We start from the raw sequence: 19,204 nt of genomic DNA on the forward strand, positions 1-19,204 counted from the left end.
GTGATTAGATGTTACAGGAGGCAGACTATTGTCCTCACCACAGCAGCTCTGCTGAAGAATATGCTCACTGATCTATGTGTTTAAGTAACAAAAGCATAAAATAAGGAGATACTGCAGATGTGCTATGGCTAAAATGATGACCTGATGACCCCACACCCCTCCATCTTACCAAGATCCATACTTTTGGAGGTTCTCAGATTAATTGATTCAGGCTGCTTGGCTGGTGTCAAAGATCTGAAGTTGATGTTCTGATCTGTTAAATATGCTGCTGCATCCACTACAGAGCTGTTGAAAAAGCCATGCAAAACATTGAGACACTAATACAAAACCAAGTGAAGTAATTAAAACTTTCACAATATAAATGTATTTTCCCCTCCAGTTGTTTGCAATCATGCATCTTAAATCAATCTCTGATTGTCACGTTTCTTTTGTGAGATTTAGCACCTCTACTCACATGTATTTAATTATATATATTTGAATACAGATTCTTCGTGAAGATAACTGCTGTTTTTACACGTTTAATATTTAAGTATGATTTTATTTAACAGAACAGAAGGGGAAATATCTAGTGCCAACAGTCTTGTTTTCTCTTCTGCTGAGCTCTATTTAACTACCTCCTGTCTGAATTGTTTACCAAATAGGTTGCACAAAATGCAGCCCTTGCACCTGGTTCACTCTCGCTGACGTCAACAATCTATGTGAATGATGGCATTTAAAAAGACCACCACCACCCACCACCATTTCACAGAAGCTCACCATAAATAAACCTGCATGGAGGAGCAAAATTCTGTTTCACAAAGGACTGAAATTTGATTCAGTTTAGAATTGGAATGAAACTTGAAAATTTCAAAATTCTCTATGAAGAAAAATTCTCCCCACCTTCCCCCCCGCCCCAAAAGCAATTTTGGCTCAATGAAAACACTCTTTGTTTTCATTTTGATTTTATATTAAAACATATAATTAAAAAATTTAAGATAATTTCAAACAAAAGTAATTTCAAAATGAAAGACTGGAAAATTTCATCCAAACACTGTTGAAAAAGGACATTTCAAGAATTTGATTCCTCTCCCCCGCCCATTTTTCCCTGAAAGGGAATTTCAGCGAGACAGACACAATTTTGCAAAGCGTTTCAATTTAGTTGCAACTGCATTTTCTGAAAGAAAATGGTTCCAAGTTTTTCTGACCAGCTCTACTCTCAGTTTCATTGTCAGATGATCATATCCCAAATATTTAAAAAGAGAAATAAGAGTAACAATCTCTCTCTTCCTCCCTCCCTTCCCAGTCTGCAGGAGATATATAGCCAAATCCTCACTGAGAGTAAAGCAACTGAGAATCTGGCCCATCATTTGATTAGTTTACAAAGGATTTTGTTTGCTTGTTTATGTTAGTTTGTATGTGTGAGTGTGTTATACACTTTAGAGACAAGAGAACATCATATTAAAAGGACAAAATAGACACCAATGAAATTCATGTACATTAAGTAAAACAGAATGAAAAAAATTATAAGAATCTACCTGAATATGAAGTGTTTAAGGCACTGGTGGGCAACCTGTGGCCCATCAGGGTAAATCTGCTGGCAGGTTGCAAGACAATTTGTTTACATTGACTATCCGCAGGCACGACTGTCCGCAGCTCCCAGTGGCTGCAGTTCGCCATTCCTGGCCAATGGGTGAACTGCTGCCACTGAAAGCTACAGGTGGCCATGCCTACGGATGGTCAATGTAGCGGATTACCCTGAACGGGTATAATATACCGTTTTCTTTGAAAAATAGTGTATGATTATGAAAATAATTAATGTTTAAAAATCCGTGCACCAATAAAGAGTGATAGATGTACCATAATTTGAAAACTACTGAAATAGACAAGATATTAAATTCCAAAATAACCAAGCATGTTTTATATTGCAGAAATGTCAACTTGACCACCACTATTATGGACAGATTCCACATCTACTTATACACACAATAACAGTGCTTTTAATCAATGAGAAATAACATCACAATCATCAGTGAGAACTGAGACATTCTAGCCATAAATAATAAAAACAACAGCAATAAAAAGTAAATCCAAACCTATGATTATAATCTTCAGAAAGTAGCTCCTCACTTGGGTGTGGGGGCAGGGGAGGTGGAACTTCATTCTCAGCACTACCATGATCGGACATAGTCAGCTCTGAAACTAAAAAGGGTTACACAAAGTAGTAGCAGCAATTATATTACACCAGTTCACTGATCCCTAACTAGACTGGAAGGCCTGAAGTGATCCACAAATTAGATAAATGCCTAAACTAATTAAATAAAAGAAAGGTTTCAGAGTAGCAGCCGTGTTAGTCTATATCCTCAAAAAGAACAGGAGTCACTTGAATAGATATGTGGACAGATAAACACCTGCAAGATCTCTATCAAGCATTCTTAAAACTACAATACCCACTTGCTGAAGTGAAAAAACAGATTGACAGAGCCAGAACAGTACCCAGAAGACACCTACTACAGGACAGGCCCAACAAAGAACATAACAGAACGCCACTCGCCATCACCTACAGCCCCCAACTAAAACCTCTCCAGCGCATCATCAAAGAACTACAACCTATCCTTAAAGATGATTCCTCACTCTCACAGATCTTGGGAGACAGGCCAGTCCTCGCTAATAGACAGCCTCCCAACCTGAAGCAAATACTCACCAGCAACCGCACAACATACAAATAAACATCTAAATGTCAGGACTATCTGCAACAACGCCAATGCAGCTCGTCCACGATATCTATTCAAGTCACACATCATAGGACCACCATCAAGTCACGCATCAGGTGATTGTCACTGATCTGCAAACAGATATATGCCATCCCATCCAACCAGCAACCGCCCGCCTCACAAAAAACCGACAGTCTTACACATAATGACACATTGAATCAGATTATATACATTATAACCAGTGGGAACACTTCACATCTCTCTACCCCACCTAAGTGACAGACGAGGTGCAATTTTTGCCAACAAAACAAACTTCAAAAACAGACTCCAAAGAGAGACTGTTGAACTTGAATTAATATGCAAATTAGATACAATTAACTCAGGTCTAAACAGAGACTGGGAATGGTTGGGTCATTACACTAATTGAATCTATTTCCCTAAGTTAAGTTCTCCTCACACCTTTTATGGGTCAACTTAATTATCACTTCAAAAGTTTTTTTTCTCCTGCTGACAATAGCTCATCTCAATTGATTAGACTCTTCCTGTTGGCATGCATACTTCCACCTTTTCATGTTCTCTGTATGTATAAAATCTCCTGTCTGCATGTTCCATTCTATGCATCCGAAGAAGTGAGCTGTAGCTCACGAAAGCTCATGCTGAAATAAATTTGTTAGTCTCTAAGGTGCCACAAGTACTCCTATTTTTTAAATAAAAGAAAGTTCAACTGTTTTAATTTTTTTGGTTTGCAACATATATTAACTTCCAGATAGGCAGTAAGGTGCCTTCCCTGCAGATATCCCCTCTTTCTCTGTTCTTAATAGGAAAAAAGAAAAGTTGCTATTATCCCATGACAGGATGGCTAAGCAGGAAGCCCTGGATCATTGTCTAAATTCCTCCTGTAATGCCTGTCTACCACCACGAACATGACAAGTTCCTCTTCACCATCATTCCTTCCTTCTACTCTATACTTTCCTATCATTTACTCCCTTTGTGATCACCAGTCTATGAACATCTCTGACTTTTCTTCCTCCTAGCCTTCACCTTTTCTCCTTGTCATCACTAACTGCCATCAGCATCATGATTGCCACTTTCAACTCTCTCCCTCTCCCCGTAACTCCTCATTCTCTCTCATGCCATTCTGAATGCTCCCATAAGCCCCACCCTTCACCTCCCCATTATGTGCTACCTCCATTCTGGTCTCACATTACTGAGCATCTTTGGAGAAAAACTAGTGACTATACTGACTTCTTCCACTGCGTGTTCTCACTCCCTCACCCTTCCAACCTGCCTTTTTTCCTTTCTAGACACCATTACTCCTATTGTCCCAAACTGATCTATACCACAAGCTAATCTATTATGTCAGTTCCCTCCCTAAAGGCCCTGATCCTGTGAGTTACCAAGTGCATTTTGCAATACAGTGAGTGCCCTTAAATTCCCACTGATTTTACTCCACTGAAATTCCATGGGAATGGTGTGTACTCAGTACATCTGAGGGTTGGTGTGGTGGATGCAGAGCTGCCATGTAATAATCTATTAATACTGATACAGTATTCATAAAATTATGATACATGTGAACTGATCAATGAGGTGATATATCCGAATTCGTGTTATATCAGGTCGCGTTATATTGGGGTAGAGATGTACTTTGCTTTAAGATAGCAGTCTGGTCACTGGTTACCACTGTCATAGCACCTGGAGGGACAAAACTGCAGGTACTCAAGATAAATCAGATCTGCTAAGATAAACCAGGTTAAATTATTGGAGGTTGTGTCCCAAGGCCTGATCTGAGAATAGGAGAACTGCATGATTCCAATCCAGGAGAGAAGACATGGCTTAAGGCTAGACACATGAGGGAAGTGCGCTCTAAGAGACCAAGTGGGTCAACAGTGCAAGTACCCCACTAACTGTGACAGTTGGGCCTTAGGTTTTATGCCATTTGGAGCAGGGAATGTTTCTGGTATTGTTTTTACAGCATAAACATTTTTAAAAAAATAGTAATAGTCATTTTCATTATCAATGAATCTTTTCATGCACACATGCCACACTTTTAAATGTAGATACTTGCATATCCATGAAGATTCAGCATGCCAAGCTATCGTAGGGTAGATACTTTATCTTTACAATATCTCTTAACCAGAGAGATGACAGCAATTCCTTTGCAACCCTGATCATTTTTTGGATGTAAAAGAGCTTCTGATGAGGCAGATTCCAGTAATCTTTCAGCACCAGAAATGTGAAGTTGCTGGCACTGAAGTATTGCTTCTCAAAGAGGTTGTTCTAAAACTGCTATTTCTGCACAACAGCTTGGCAAGAAAAAAAATAGGGACCTGTGGGTGGCTAGCATTATTCATGCAAAAATAGACTGAACACTGGCATTTCAATATTGGATTAAAAACTCTCCTTTATTGAAATATCCACAGGCAAGACAAAATGTAATGTTTTGGCTATAACAGCTTTTCCCCAGACATTACATTTGATCTTGCTCATGTATAATAAAAAAGATTCTTTTAAAAAAAATTTAGTATTAATAAGCCAAGCTTCAATTTATTTTTATTGAGCTTCTAGAACAGTCTTATGTGTAGAGCAGTGACTGGTATTAGAAGTAACTTATCTGACGACATTAACTGAGAGTATGATATTTATTAAACATAATTCAACTTCTGCCACTAATTTTTTGCATTGGGCACATTGGGCATTGTGTTGACATCCCTCCTGTCCTTTATTACTATTTACATTATAGTAGCATCCAAAGCTTCAGATAAGGACTGGAACCACAATGGGCAAGGCACCATGAAAACATACAGGAAGAGACAATCCCAGTATCCGATATAAGACTGTAATCCTGCAACTTGCTCAGTGTGGGAAGACACACAAGCACATTTGGATTCACTGGGGCCCTGTGGGATTGCATGGTTTCACATGTGCAGATACCATTGTAGGATTGGAGCCTATTATAAAAGAAAATGCAAAAACTGTTTGTAACAAATGAGACGGGGGTGGGCGTGGGTACACTGACAGGAATGTGGGGTAAAGTAGGTTAAATGTTCAAAATTAAACAAATATTTCTACAGTAAAATACATGTTATATGTATGTGCATTGTATTATTTTAAGGCCATATTGTCTGCTCACATCTCCCTGAAGGATTTCAGCTCTGATATAGAGAACCCTCTACTAGGTATTTTGCTGCTCTAGGCAAATGCGTGTCCCATTCCCCACCCCTCAAGCTGGCATTCTATTTGATTACACTAAATAAATCTTTTTTGAATGTAAGTCACAAAAAGATACTTCATTTAGTTTCTCAGTAATATTTAAAATTCTCTCTCCTTAGTCTTTTGACTGACACCACCCACAACTTCCAGGCCTTGGTTTCTCTCTCTCTCTCTTTCCTCCCTCATAAAGGGTCTCTCTCTCTTTGCCCTATTTCTGTGGTGTCTTCTCAACATCTAACATCCATTCACCTCTCACATTGTGATGGGTTGTCTCCTTCCTTTAGCCCCTCCAAAATGTAACACAAAGAACAAGCAAAACAAAAAGACACACACTAGCAACCTCTGCTGCTGGGATCCCTCAGAAAGTATAGCTCTTCCAAACAGGACTTATTCTGATTCTTATCTAGGTACTTTAAAAAGTGCCTGATTAGGAACACGAGGAGTTCCACTGAATGGGTGAGAACACCTAATGAGACTTCTCAAATGCTTAAAATTAGGCATATGCTTAAATACCTTCTGGAGTCAAGGCTATAAATAGCCGCCAGAGGGGTTTTTCTGCTGGTATGGGCAGGAGATAGGAACATAAAGTGTCAGTGCTAAAGCTGGGTGTTGTACTCAGCTATTTACAGACTAAGAAAATTATAGTTACTAGTTTCAAAGTCTGGAATAGGGAATGTAATTATGATGTCCTAATTTTATTGTACATTAAGGGTCTGTTTTGAACCTTAAAAATATTTTAAGTCTTAATAAACTAAAATATCAAATCTTATGATTATTATAGTATAGTATAAATTCCTACTGGATAATAAAATGGGACACAAACTAGACAATTTGCTTTTTAAAATAATCACTGTACCCATCAAGGATGTATAGAAAATGAACATTTTGACAATATATATTTTGCAATCATCATTTGTTTTTTATCCAAACTTACGTATTGGGCAGTGAGCTAGAAACTGTTACTTAAACTGGAACGTGTGCCAGGAATTTAATTCACAACTTCTGAGTCAGCTCTCCCATTCTCCCCGGATTTTCATGCTTCAAAGTAACAGAGCCTGCACTTACTCTAATTAACTGTTTTTCTAGTTGATGTGGATTTCTGAAAACAAAAAGAGCACTTTTTTTTTTGGCACAAAGAAGGCTGTACAATACATACCTTTTAATCTTTCCTGAGGACTGTAAGTTACAAATTGCTGCAGGACAGCATCATTGCGCCTGGAGATAGTGGTAAAGGTCTGACTGCCCTCAAGGGCTGGTTTTGGAAAAAACCCATGATCTGAGCGTTCCTAAGAAGATACAAAATCACATATTTTAATGTAAAAAAATACTGTCCAATACAGCCAAGGAACAGTAATCATTAAATCACATGGGGGTTTGTGCATAATTTGTCAGGTGTTTATTGTATATTATTAACTCTGCAATGAGAAACATGAAAGATGTCTTCAGACCATTGCTGACCATGAAACAAGAGATTACTCTTACATTCTAAATGATCATCCAGGATGATAAACAGAGAAAAGGACTTCTTTTTTCTGACCCACAACTGACTTCATGTTATTCCTCCATCTGCGAGGGCAGCTTGTGGCATTGTCAACATAAAGGCACAGGCAATGCCAGTGATATTTCTTTGCCAGCCAGCTGGTTCCCTTCGCTTAGAGACTGAGTGTGTATGCTCTGATGATTACACACTAAAGCAGCCTTGTGACCCCTAAACCCAGGTCTTCTGGTTGGCAGCTGAACAAACTTTTGCCACATCTCTACTTTGTTTTTCTTTTGAGATATTCCTCCCCCCCCCCCAATCCATATTGCAGCTCCTAATTTATTCTCCTGACAGTTGCTGTTAAAAATGCACAATTTATCAAACTGGGACAAACCAAAAAAGGCACTTCTGTAGTTGTTGTACAGGGCAAATTATTAATATACACAGTAAAATGCTTTGGCTAATTATTACGAGGTAGAATGATAGTCTCAACATTGTAGTTTCTTTGAAAAGCCGGTATGTAACCAGAAAGGAGCCTTCACTTGGCCTCCATTTTACAAAGTTGCCTTCATCTGGGCCAGAGGATTTCATATTGCAGATGTAGCACTTATACATTTTAGAACATGTATGTTCGAATCTTTTAGTGTCACTAAGTTTTTGTAAGAAGCGGATGGAATGCCAAGGCTATATTTACTTACATCCTGTCCCTTTAAAGCAGAGGTCTCAAACTTAAGTTACCTTAGGGCCAGCACCAGTCCTCAAATCCTCCCAGTGGGCCAATAATGTCACTCATACTGACCAGAACCCACCCCCCAAAACTCCGCCCCACCTGCCTAAGGCTCTAGAAGGGAGTTTGGGTGCAGAAGGGGTGAGAGGTTGGGCTCTGGGAGGGAATTTGGGTGGGGAAGGGGGTCTGGGGTGCAGGCTCTGGGCTGGAGTTTGGGTGCTGGGTGCAGGCTCTGGGAGGGAGTTTGGGGTAGAAGGAGATGTGTGGGAAGGGGGTGCAGGCTCTGGGAGGGAGACTGGGGACAGAAGAGGGTGTGAGGAGGGGTTGCAGGCTCTAGGAAGGGTTTGTAGGCTGGAGCGAGTATGTTTGGAGGCGGTATGGGTGAAGGCTCTGGGAGATGGTCAGGGGGTGCAGCACTTTCCTGGGGCTCCAAGGCGGGGTGGGCCAGGGAACCTCCAGGCGCTGCTGCCCCCAGGGACTGCCCCTGCAGCTTCCCATTGGCTCCAGGAGTGCTTGGGGTGGGGGCAGTGCGCTGAGGCACAGCCCTGCCCCAGAGCCACAGGGAAGGACCAGCAACCATGTGGAGCGAGCAAGCAGGAAGCCGCTCAACTCCGTTGTGCTGTCATTGGTGGGCTGGGCCCGGGGCCATTTTAAATGACCCAGGGGACGCGCAGGGGGCAGCGTGCCTGGGGGCAGCAGGCGAGGCCAAGGGAGAGACCTGGCCCCCAAATTGCTGGACCCCGCGGGCCACACTGGAGTGGTCCTCGGGCTGCAGATGGTCTGTGGGCCAGGAGTTTGAGACCCCTGATTTAAGGCAAGGAACTATGCTGAAGAGGTCAAAGGGAGCAGGGTGTGGTGACAGAAGAGTCAAGAACTCCTGGAAGACACTGTTGCAGTGGGCTTTTGCAAGCCCTGTGTTTACCCAATTCTGATTACAGTTTTAATAAAATGTTCCAGTTTTAAACAGCACGCCTGGTCCTGAGTGTGTAACACGGGCACCAACACTTATGCATCCCTTTTTGGGTACTATCACTTGTGCACACAGATTATGTGTTTTGTGTGTAAAACTTTTATCTTCTATGCACATAAATGATGGTACTGAAAAATGCATTCAAGTGAGCATGCCTGCAAAGTTATGCTCCAAGCAATAGAGACTGGGTTAAACTGCCTTTGAAATTTTCATCATCATCATCATCACGATGCTGATGTTCCTATTATGCCTCTGGAGTTCAGTGCAGTGACGAAGCTCCTCCACTCCAGTCTGTTTCTGGTAAGTCTTTCAATGGTTCCCCAGCTGTGTCCCAGGTTTTTCAGCTCAGCTTCCACAACTCATTGCCATGTTGCTTTAGGGAGGCCTCGTTTTCGCTTGCCTTCAGGTGTCCATCTTATTGCTATTCTGGTGATGGAATCAGTTTCCATTGGAAGCACATGACCGATCCATCTCCAACACCTCCTGGCAATGATGGTGCTCAGATCTTCTTGGCTGCACTGTGTCAATAGATCTTGGTTTGAGATTGTTCTGGGCCAAAAGATACAGAGGATTTTTCTGAGGCAGGTTGTATGGAACTAAGAGAGTTTGGACATGTCATACTTTCTCATTCCCCAGCATTCTGCACTATAAAGTAGTGTTGAAAATACGCAGCTCTGATAAATCTCGAGTTTGGTTTTGGTGTTGTAATTTGATGATTTCCAGACTGTATTTAAGCTCCTGAAGGTGTTTCTGGCTTTACTGATTTTGTTCCAGATGTCCTGGCTTGTTTCTTCGTCCTGGCTGATGGTGGTGCCCAAGTATGTCAGTGTTTCTACATTTGTGAGAACAGAGTCATCTATCCATACTAGTGATGGTGAGGCAACATTAACGGTCATGATATTTGTCTTATTGCAGTTGATTTTCAGTCCAATTTGCTGGCTGAATGCATTGAGTCGGGTTGTTTTCTCTTGTATATGGTGTTGGGTACGTGATAGGAGAGCAACATCATCTGTGAAGTCCAGGTCTTCAAGGGATGAGAAGAGTGTCCATTTAATGCCTCTTGACATATCTTCTGTTGTATGCCACATTACCCAGTCAATGGCAACGTTGAAGAGGATTGCAGACATGACACACCCCAACGTACTTCTCTTTTGACTTCAAAACTGAGCTCACTGTGATCAATACTGCATGTAAAGTTGAAATAGAAGCTTTTGATGACGTCGATTATATGGAAAGGAATTCCACATGCCCACAGAATGCGCCATAAGCTGGTCCCGTGAATGCTATCAAAAGCCTTCTCAAAGTCTATGAAATTTATGTAGAGTTGCCATTGCCATTCTAAGCACTGTTCTATTATGTTTTGTAGAGTGAAGATCTGGTCTGCGCATCTACGCCCGTTCCGAAAAACAGCTTGCTCTTTTCTGAGAACACTATCAACTGCCTCTGATATACGCTGGATTATGATATTTCACAATACTTTGCTTCACACAGATAAAAGTGCGATACCACGCCACTTATTACAATCACTAAGAGTTCATTTCGTTGGTATCTTCACTATAACCCCATTGGTCCAGTCATCTGGCACTTTCTCCCTTTCTCAGACAGATGTAAAGAGAGGAGTCGGGATAGATGTGGCTAATTTAGGATTTACCTTCAACAATCCTGCATTCAAGTTATCTGTGACAGAGCTTCACCATTTGTTAAGGATTTGATAGCTTAAATGATCTCTTCCTTAGCTGGGGTGTCTTTGCTGATATCAAGATCATCTTCTGCCTCCTGGATGTTTGCTTCCTCTTTGGGTGGCTCCCTGTTCAGCAATTCTTTGAAATGATCTGTCCAGCGCATTTCTTGTTCTTTTTCGGTTGTTAGCAGGTGTCCTTGTTTGTTCCTGATGAGAGTGTTTGTTGGTGTCTGCCATTTACCACTGATAAGCCCCGTCATTTTGTAGACGGTTCCTTGTTCACCATGAGAAGCTGTATCCTCTGCTTGTGTTGCCAGATTATCAATGTAATGCTGTTGTCCGCTCTCACAAGGCGTTTGACCTCCCAGTGTGTCTCGCGATACTGCTCGTGATATTTATCCTTCAGTTTCCTGGATTTTATGTCCAAAACTTTTCTCTTCAGGGCTCGTCTGGTTACTATGGCATTCCATGTGCTGGGTGTAATCCACTCCTTCCTTCTCTTCTGCCTGTAGCCTAGACAGGCTTCGCTGCTCTGTTTATAAATTGCTGTTACTTTGTCCAACTTCTTGTTGATCTCATCTGCATTGCCCTTCTCTTCATCAAGGTCTGCAAGTGCTTGAAACCTGTTCTTGAACTGCAGAATGAAGGCTTTATGTATTTCAAGGGACTTTAGCATGTCAATATCATGTCTCTGTCCTTTGGTGGACCCACCCTTCTCAGTTTTAGCTTGAAGGAGGCTGTCACAAGGTGGTGGCCGCTGCCAACATCTGCACCCCTTCTCACTTTCACACCTGTCAGTGAGCGTCGCTGTTTGCCATTGATCATTATATGGTTCTTCTTTTGCCTTATAAGACTAGTGATTTTCCAGAAAAAGACAGGCTGGCCATAAGGCCACCTTTACTAAGACCACTTCATCAATTTTGAGAGCCTACTGGTGACAACACAGAGACAGCTACAGATGTAGTTTCATAAGCTTCTTCTTCTCTTTCAGTAGCCACTGGCCAAATAATATGTTGACTGTTTTCCCCTCCTCCTCATTAGAATGCTTTATTCACAGACAGTTAAATAGTATATTCAGTGTCTCTTTATTATGGGGAACACCCATTGTTAACAATTGTACGTGCCTCCGGTGTACAAGAATTCTTTTAAGTTACATTGGGAAGATTTATCACTTATTCCTTACGCTAAGTGATCCACATCTATTACCTTTTGCAAGTATAATGCTGGCTAATCAAGCTCTGCACTGATACGAACTACTACTACTAAATTAAAGATGGGGACTCACTGGGAGAGGCAGCCTTAAATTAACAACAACAAACAAACAAAAATCTGCTTTTCCTGCTCTTTGATAAATGACACAATCGATATCTCAACTACTGATCAGTAACCAGCTTAATTAGAGTATTCAGCTTGTAAAACAGAGCTGTCATGGAAGGCCTCCATTAGTGTCTTGACCAATAAAACAAATAATGGATTTTAAAACACGTTCTGCTTATACCAAGCTGGAATGTAGCAGACAGGAAACGGTTTTGGGGAAGGGAAAGAATGGGTCATGGTCTATTTTGCTATAGTCTCCAGCCTCAAATGGAATTACAATTGAACCTCGAGCACGTTCTATAAAAATTAATTTCTGTTTAAAATGAATTTGATTCAATCAAGAGCTCATTATGTATTCTTCACGGGGCATGTGTCAGAATTGTTTGTGTGTTTCATACATCCGGGTAATGTATAAAACTATATACTTTGACTATGAAAAGCAGCTTCTTGTATTTTTATTACATCAATAATTCAGGTGTAGTATTTTTGCCAAAGTTGACTTTTTAAAAATAGAAGGTAGCAATGATAAGCTCTCTTTCTAGTTCTCTCAGTAGATGGATTATCATTCATACTTCATCAGAACACAGAATACATATAAATGTATAATACTAGTTTTACATAAGGTACAGACCATGAAACATAACTGCAGTTGAATCAATTTGCTTTCTTAAATTTAAGAATAACCACCCTAGAATATGCTTTCAACCTGTCTATAGCGGTATCACCATTGACTGTCTAATTGTGGTAATAAGACTATAAAGGTCTCTGTCTCCTGCAGGAAAATTTGAAAATATTAGCCAGTAATCTCAGAAAATGCCCCAGGTAAAGTACCCACTTGCTTTCCTTGTCTCCCCTCTGCTGTGTCACAGTGCATCCACATGAGACAGCCTTTGTGAAAAGCAACTTCCGAGTGTAGTTACAGTATAAAAATTAGCAATTTTTTTTATGCCAATCCAGGTGGGAGGTAAAGCAAGTTTAAATATAACTAGTGAAGTGGAATCTACCATATAGAGTTAACTATTCACATCTTAAGGGAAAACAGCTTCCTTTCCCCAGAACAACAATTCTCTCTTATCTTTTATATATAAATACATACACAAAATATTATTCTCAAACATTCACCCAGAGTACTATCATGTGATTTCTAAAGGCCCTTTTTTTCTTTCTTGATCTTAATCACAGTTGTATCTGTTTCTCGTGAACAGTATATATATTGAAAATCCAGTAAAAAATTATTTAAAAGTCAACGTTAAAATTAGTGTGACAGATGGATAAGCACCTCCAGAAGCCAGAGGCAGATAGCGTATTTCTTTACAAGAATAGTAAAGTCACACATACAGATCGCTTACCTCATTTCCTAGAGTTGAGTTCAAAAAATTCGAGAACTCAAAACTGTAGTACCCTTTTTTTTTTTTTAAAGTGGCTTTCCTTAATGCAAGTACTAACGCACTCTTTTGAATCAGTGCCAGCGATGTGCCAGGTTTATGGAGTCAGAACTATAATTTAAATGAGTATATTTTAAAATGTTAGTTAAGGCCACAAGGTGAGTGAAATTGTAACCCCAATGAAATCAATTAGGAGTTCTGCCATTGACTTCAATGAGGCCAGGATTTTTCACCCAGTATCTTTAAGACACACATAGAAATAGAAAGATATTTTCATAATGGTGGATGGAGAAGTGCTCCAATAACTATTATTAATGGAACTGTGAATACAATACTTTGCTTACCACAAGGAGGTCTAACTCATGAACAAGTTTTTTGCATCACCTGCATTTGTCTATCCAGTCTCCTGAGAACCACCAACTGAATCATCCCGCGAATGTTCCCTTCCATAGACATGGAACGCCTCAGTGTCTCCATGGCTTCATGGTTGGACTTCCCCAGAAGAGACTCTCCATTCACTGCAATCAGCTGGTCATTTATTCGCAGGCGACCATCCTAGAAGGCAACCAAAAATATTAAAGTAATACCACGTAGGGGCAACATGTATAGGAGAGCAAGATACAGTCATGTTTCTTTCTTAGAAGCTATGTACAATCCAGTTGTAAATATCACCAAGTTACGTAAAAAGTCTACATAGCGCTAGCTGGCCAATTCCCAGTATTTGAGTAGTACAGTTCACGAGACAATTACAAAAACATAGGCACTTTGTACCAGTCCTAAAGAGAAGAAAACGGGAATATGGACTCTGAGATAGAGAACTTATACCACATCTGTTAGTATCTGTTGTACAACCAAGAATGAACATTGGAGTATATTTTTAAATTCTGTGCATCTGTTGTCAGAATCGGCTAAGAAATGATACAGCTCCACAAATTACTCTGTCCTATCCTGCTCATCATGTCATAGTTAATATGCCACCATATAAGGAAGTGTTCTCATACAGAATGGTCACTAAGACGAAAGCATCCACATTTTAATGAAAATCTCTTCATGTATTTTAACACCTAACCCTGCTGCCAATAACAAAATTGAAGTTGTGCCATCTAGAGCGGTTTGTGTTTTTGAAGAAATCCATTCACTTTCATTGCCAGAGTTTGCTGACAGCTGTAGGCATAATAAACGTATGGACACTTATTTTCTGCCTTTAGTAGGCATATTGTTGCTTTTATTAATATCTGTGAACGATTTTTTTTTGTTTATGTATGCAGAGAATACAGAGAAATAAAAATACAGAGAAATTCTGCTGATCAAGAATTGAAGGTTTCTCTTAGGCCTTGTCTACACTGCCACTTTACAGCGCTGCAATTTTCTTGCTTAGAGTGTGAAAAAACACACCCCAAGTGATGCAAGTTCCAGCGCTGTAAAGTGGCAGTGTAGACAGTGCACCAGTGCTACTCCCCTCATGGGGTGGGGTTTTTTACACTGTTGGGAGAGCTCTCTCCCAGCACTGGTGCCATGACTACACAGCCACGTTAAAGCGCTGCTGGTAGTGAAGACATACCCATAGAGTTCAGTCAGTTCACAACTATCAAATTGGTGTCAGAACTCTGAAAGAAGAAAGAGAAAGGGGCTGAGACTGAAGAAATCTATCATGAATGGGAAGAAGGGCTGAAAGAATAGCAGGAAAGGAAGTAGGATCAAAAAAACATTAGCTGGTTCAATTGGTTCAACTATGAGCTCGTGTGTTCTTCATAATGCCCTCATCAGAACTGTTTATACATCTCATTGCTGTGCAATCCAAAATGTGTACACTTTTCCATTTTTATTTTTCTATCACACTGATGTTCAATTAACTCTTGTAGCATTGCTGCCAGGTCTAACTAAATGATTTTTGTGTGAGTGACAGCAGCCATGTTAAATCCAGTTTTCTTAAGTATTATTTTTGCTGGAACTGGGAATCAATCACTGTTACCAGAGCAGGGTACGATGAGAAAGCAGTGTCATAGTACTAAAAGGAACAATGGAGGCCAGAAAAGGAAAATAAACAGGGAGGGAATAGGAGGAAGGTGAGTGAAACAATGAGGGAGGGTGAAAGGACAGAAGTAAATAAGGAGGATTATGACCTTCGTAGAGAGGAGGCAGGAAAAGAGCACAGGAAGCAGTAGTACCGTTTAGGAGGAATATAGTGGAAAACACTCCATTGTTTGTGTCTGATGCCAACATAAATTTACAAATAGCCAAAGGAATATGCTAGCCCCACCCTTCCACCACATACAAAAAATGGTGCCTTAGGATATGTGAAAGTGAAGGGAGAGAAAAGAGTTAACACTTTGGTATGGGGCCTTTTATTACTCACACATCAGTTATAATTCCTTTGTGCCCTAATAAAAGTAACTGAAGATAATGATTCCCTTGATTTCAATGGGAGCATGAAGGAAAAAAGCCTTCTTTTTGCAAGCCTCTAAGGATTTTAATTTTTTTTTTAAACAGGTTCATATTCTTCTCATACAATCCCACAGTCTCTTTCCTGTTCTGTGTATATACCTGTGATTAAGCCCTCTTGCTTAAAAATCTGTCAAAGCTGCTTGCACAAATATGTACAAGTACACACTAGACATTTTCAAATTTTAGCCTACAGGAATATACCAATAAATTATTTTTAATTAATCAGTACAGTCTTAGACACTCCCGTACTTTCTTGTTTTTGCTTTGCAATTCTTTCATGTGAGATTTAGTATTTCTGCAGATGTTGGCTGTCTTTTATAAACTCAGTTCTTAAAAGCTCGTTTGACCGCTTTAAATGTGGTAGGTTTAAATGCAAAGCTCATGACATATCTGATGGACTGAATAAAAGCAGAATAGTCCTACATGTTTTACAAGGCAGTACATTTAGAACTACTAAACCATCCCACCAAAGACAATACACAGTTGAAGACAGCTGAATACTGTTTTTGCAGGGGATCAGGAGAAAGTTATTTAGCACAGAGACTGTGTGATTTTGAGGAGTGGGGAAAATGTTTGAACAATCCTCAAACTCAGATTCACACATTACTGGTGTTATGGTCTAGTGTTAGTACACTGCACTGCAAGATAATACATTTGGCTCAAGACAAGCTACGTTTGTACTATTGTACAGTATTTGTACTTTTCCTTTTACCTCTAAAAGGTTTCTTTCTGCTTTTTGATTAGGAAAACAACTTTTAGCCTCTAAACAAATTAGGTATTTTTTCATTCCATCTTTGAACCTGCAAGTGGGCCACAGTCATTAAGAATGAAATTAATATCCCCTGGCATAGTCTGAGTAAATGTGATTTATGTGGGGAATCAAAGCAAAAGGTAAATTTATGGCCATCTCTATTTGTAGGCAGGCCACAGGACACTTAGCATTTTGACTGTAATAGTGGCCATGGCACCGTATTCTTTTACGTGAAGTTTGCCCCTTCAAAATCACACTCTGGCCACTCCCTAGGACCACCTTTGACCTTCTTCCCTCTGAGTGAACTGCTTCCTGGCATTCAGTGCAGCCATTCTGTTCCCTGACCCACCTCATACAATTAACTACTAATCAGAAGTGAAAGTAAGCTAGTATGGTTCAGTACGGCGTACTGGCAAGGGCTGGACCGGCTCCTGTGGCAGTGATTTAAAGCACCGCCGGAGCTCTGGCACCTGGGCTTGGGCGGGGATTTAAAGGGCTCACTGCTCCTGCCACTGCAGGGAGCTCTGGGCCCCTTAAAGGGCCACCGGAGCTCCAGCAGCCAGGCTCGGGAAAAGGTTTAAAGGGCCTGGTTCTCCTGCCACTGCACAGAGCCCTGGGCCCTTTAAATCCCTGCTGGAGCTCCAGCAGCTGGCCTCCTGCTGGATGTGGTACAAACATACAGGAAGAAAGAATCTCTGCCCTGAAAAGCTACAGAGGATGATGTGTGTAGGAGGAGCAGGATTCCATCCCACGTACCCTGCCAACATGCTACAAGACGTGAAATTGAAAACAATACAATTAAAGAGTGAGAGGATGCATCTAAACACATTCATCCCAATAGGCACTTTAGCATCATGTCCTCAGATGAAAGCATCTTTAGCGTCCTGTCCTATATAACTACAAATGTCATGTATATTGGTAATACCTCTCTTATAGCTATTGAAGCCGAAGAGTACATTCTTTGAAAAATCACAAAAGGATGTTGATGTGGATCATTAAAGAGCAATCATCAAGTATAACAGTGATTTAATCTTGTACGGTTCTTTAAATGCATTGGGATTCTTTTTCGATTATTAAGTTTTTCCATGTCACTATTTTTTTTTTTTTTTTTTTTTTTTTAAGACTAACTGCTGGATGAGTTAGGTTATCCAATGATCGCTAGGTATTCTGGTGGTTTCTGTGGGTAAACTGCATGAGTTGGGATTCTCTAAAATCTGTAAGATGCACTTCACTTTTCTATATAAAAATTAGCCTAAAGATTTCAATTTCCCCCTACATTTTCCACAATTTCTTTACTGGATTTCTTCACTGCCTGCTAAAACAAGTGAGTTAAATCACTGTGCTAAAATTTCAGAAGTCAGTGAAAAATGTTGGCTGTCTTCAGACCTTCTGTCCAGACTGATCAGAGAGAATACTAACCAACCAAATTGTTTGCATTTTGTACATAACCTAATACATTCTTTTCATTCTGGAAAACAGACGTCAGTGAAAGAAGTCTCAAACTCTGACACATTAAAGACATTTGGACAGCATAAAAAGGCACTTTCCATGAATAAATATCCAATTTGTAGCACTACATTTGTACAACTATTGCAATGCTGAGACAAATTTGTCGGTCTCTTGCTGGTATGTGTGATCTGTAAAAGGGTAAGTAATAATCTGATGACTTCAAGCTGATCTGCAAATCCTGTATTCATGCTTTTCTGAAGACAAATTGTGATTGTGTGGGAGGAGGTTGTTTTTCAAAACTGTAATATCTAACAATATAACAAAGACCAGATTGGTTTTTACATTCCAGCCACAAAAGTGAGATACTGTGAGATCATCCTCATGCCTAAAGGGTTACGAACTTCTTGATTTTGCAGTAGTCACAATTTCACAAAAGAACTTTGGTTCACTGAAAAGCAATATATGTGCTTAAATCCAAGTGTTTTTGGTTCTAGAACAGGGGTCGGCAACCTTTCAGGAGTGCTGTGCCGACTCTTCATTTATTCACTTTAATGTAAGGTTTCACGTGCCAGTGATATATTTTAATGTTTTTCAGAAGGTCTCACTCTGTAAGTCTATATCTAATATAACTAAACTATTGCTCTATTGTAAAATAAACAAGGTTTTCAAAATGTTTAAGAAGCTTCATTTAAAATTAAATTAAAATGTTGATCTTACACCACTGGCCTGCTTAGCCTGCTGCTGATCTGGGGTTCTGTTCACCTAGGCCGGCTGGCAAGGGTCCGGCAGCCAGAACCCCAGACCGACGGTGGGTTATGTGGGGCCGGGATCCCAGACCGGCAGTGGGCTGAGCGACTTAGCTCGCTGCTGCTCAGGGGTTCCATCCGCCAGCTCCTGCCAGCCGGGATCCCGGCTGCTGGACCCGCTCAGCCCGCTGCCAGTCTGGGGTCCCAGCCCTGCTCACATACAGTGGGTACCTACCTTCTCCCTGGTTCTGGCCCATTCTCTTCCTCTCTCTCTGCACTGAGCTGAGGGTGGGAGTGCACTAAGCACAGGGCTGAGGGTGAAGGAGCAGGCTGGGAGTTGGGGTGTAGGGTCT

At 40.6% G+C, this 19,204-nt stretch overlaps 1 protein-coding gene across 2 annotated transcripts in view; it reads right to left on the reverse strand.

Annotated features, from left to right (window-relative positions):
- PARD3B (par-3 family cell polarity regulator beta) overlaps window positions 1-19,204 on the reverse strand; it is a 725,193-nt gene that overhangs the window by 302,524 nt on the left and 403,465 nt on the right. For both annotated transcript variants that reach the window (XM_075069989.1, XM_075069988.1), the window contains exons 12-15: window positions 13,845-14,015; window positions 7,057-7,186; window positions 2,073-2,178; window positions 170-285 (exon numbers count right to left, since the gene is read on the reverse strand). In XM_075069989.1, coding sequence (XP_074926090.1) covers window positions 170-285; window positions 2,073-2,178; window positions 7,057-7,186; window positions 13,845-14,015 — 523 coding nt within the window. The remainder of the gene's footprint in view (window positions 1-169; window positions 286-2,072; window positions 2,179-7,056; window positions 7,187-13,844; window positions 14,016-19,204) is intronic.

Source organism: Chelonoidis abingdonii, chromosome 10 (genome assembly GCF_003597395.2).
Source record: "Chelonoidis abingdonii isolate Lonesome George chromosome 10, CheloAbing_2.0, whole genome shotgun sequence".
Classification (NCBI taxonomy): domain Eukaryota; kingdom Metazoa; phylum Chordata; order Testudines; family Testudinidae; genus Chelonoidis; species Chelonoidis abingdonii.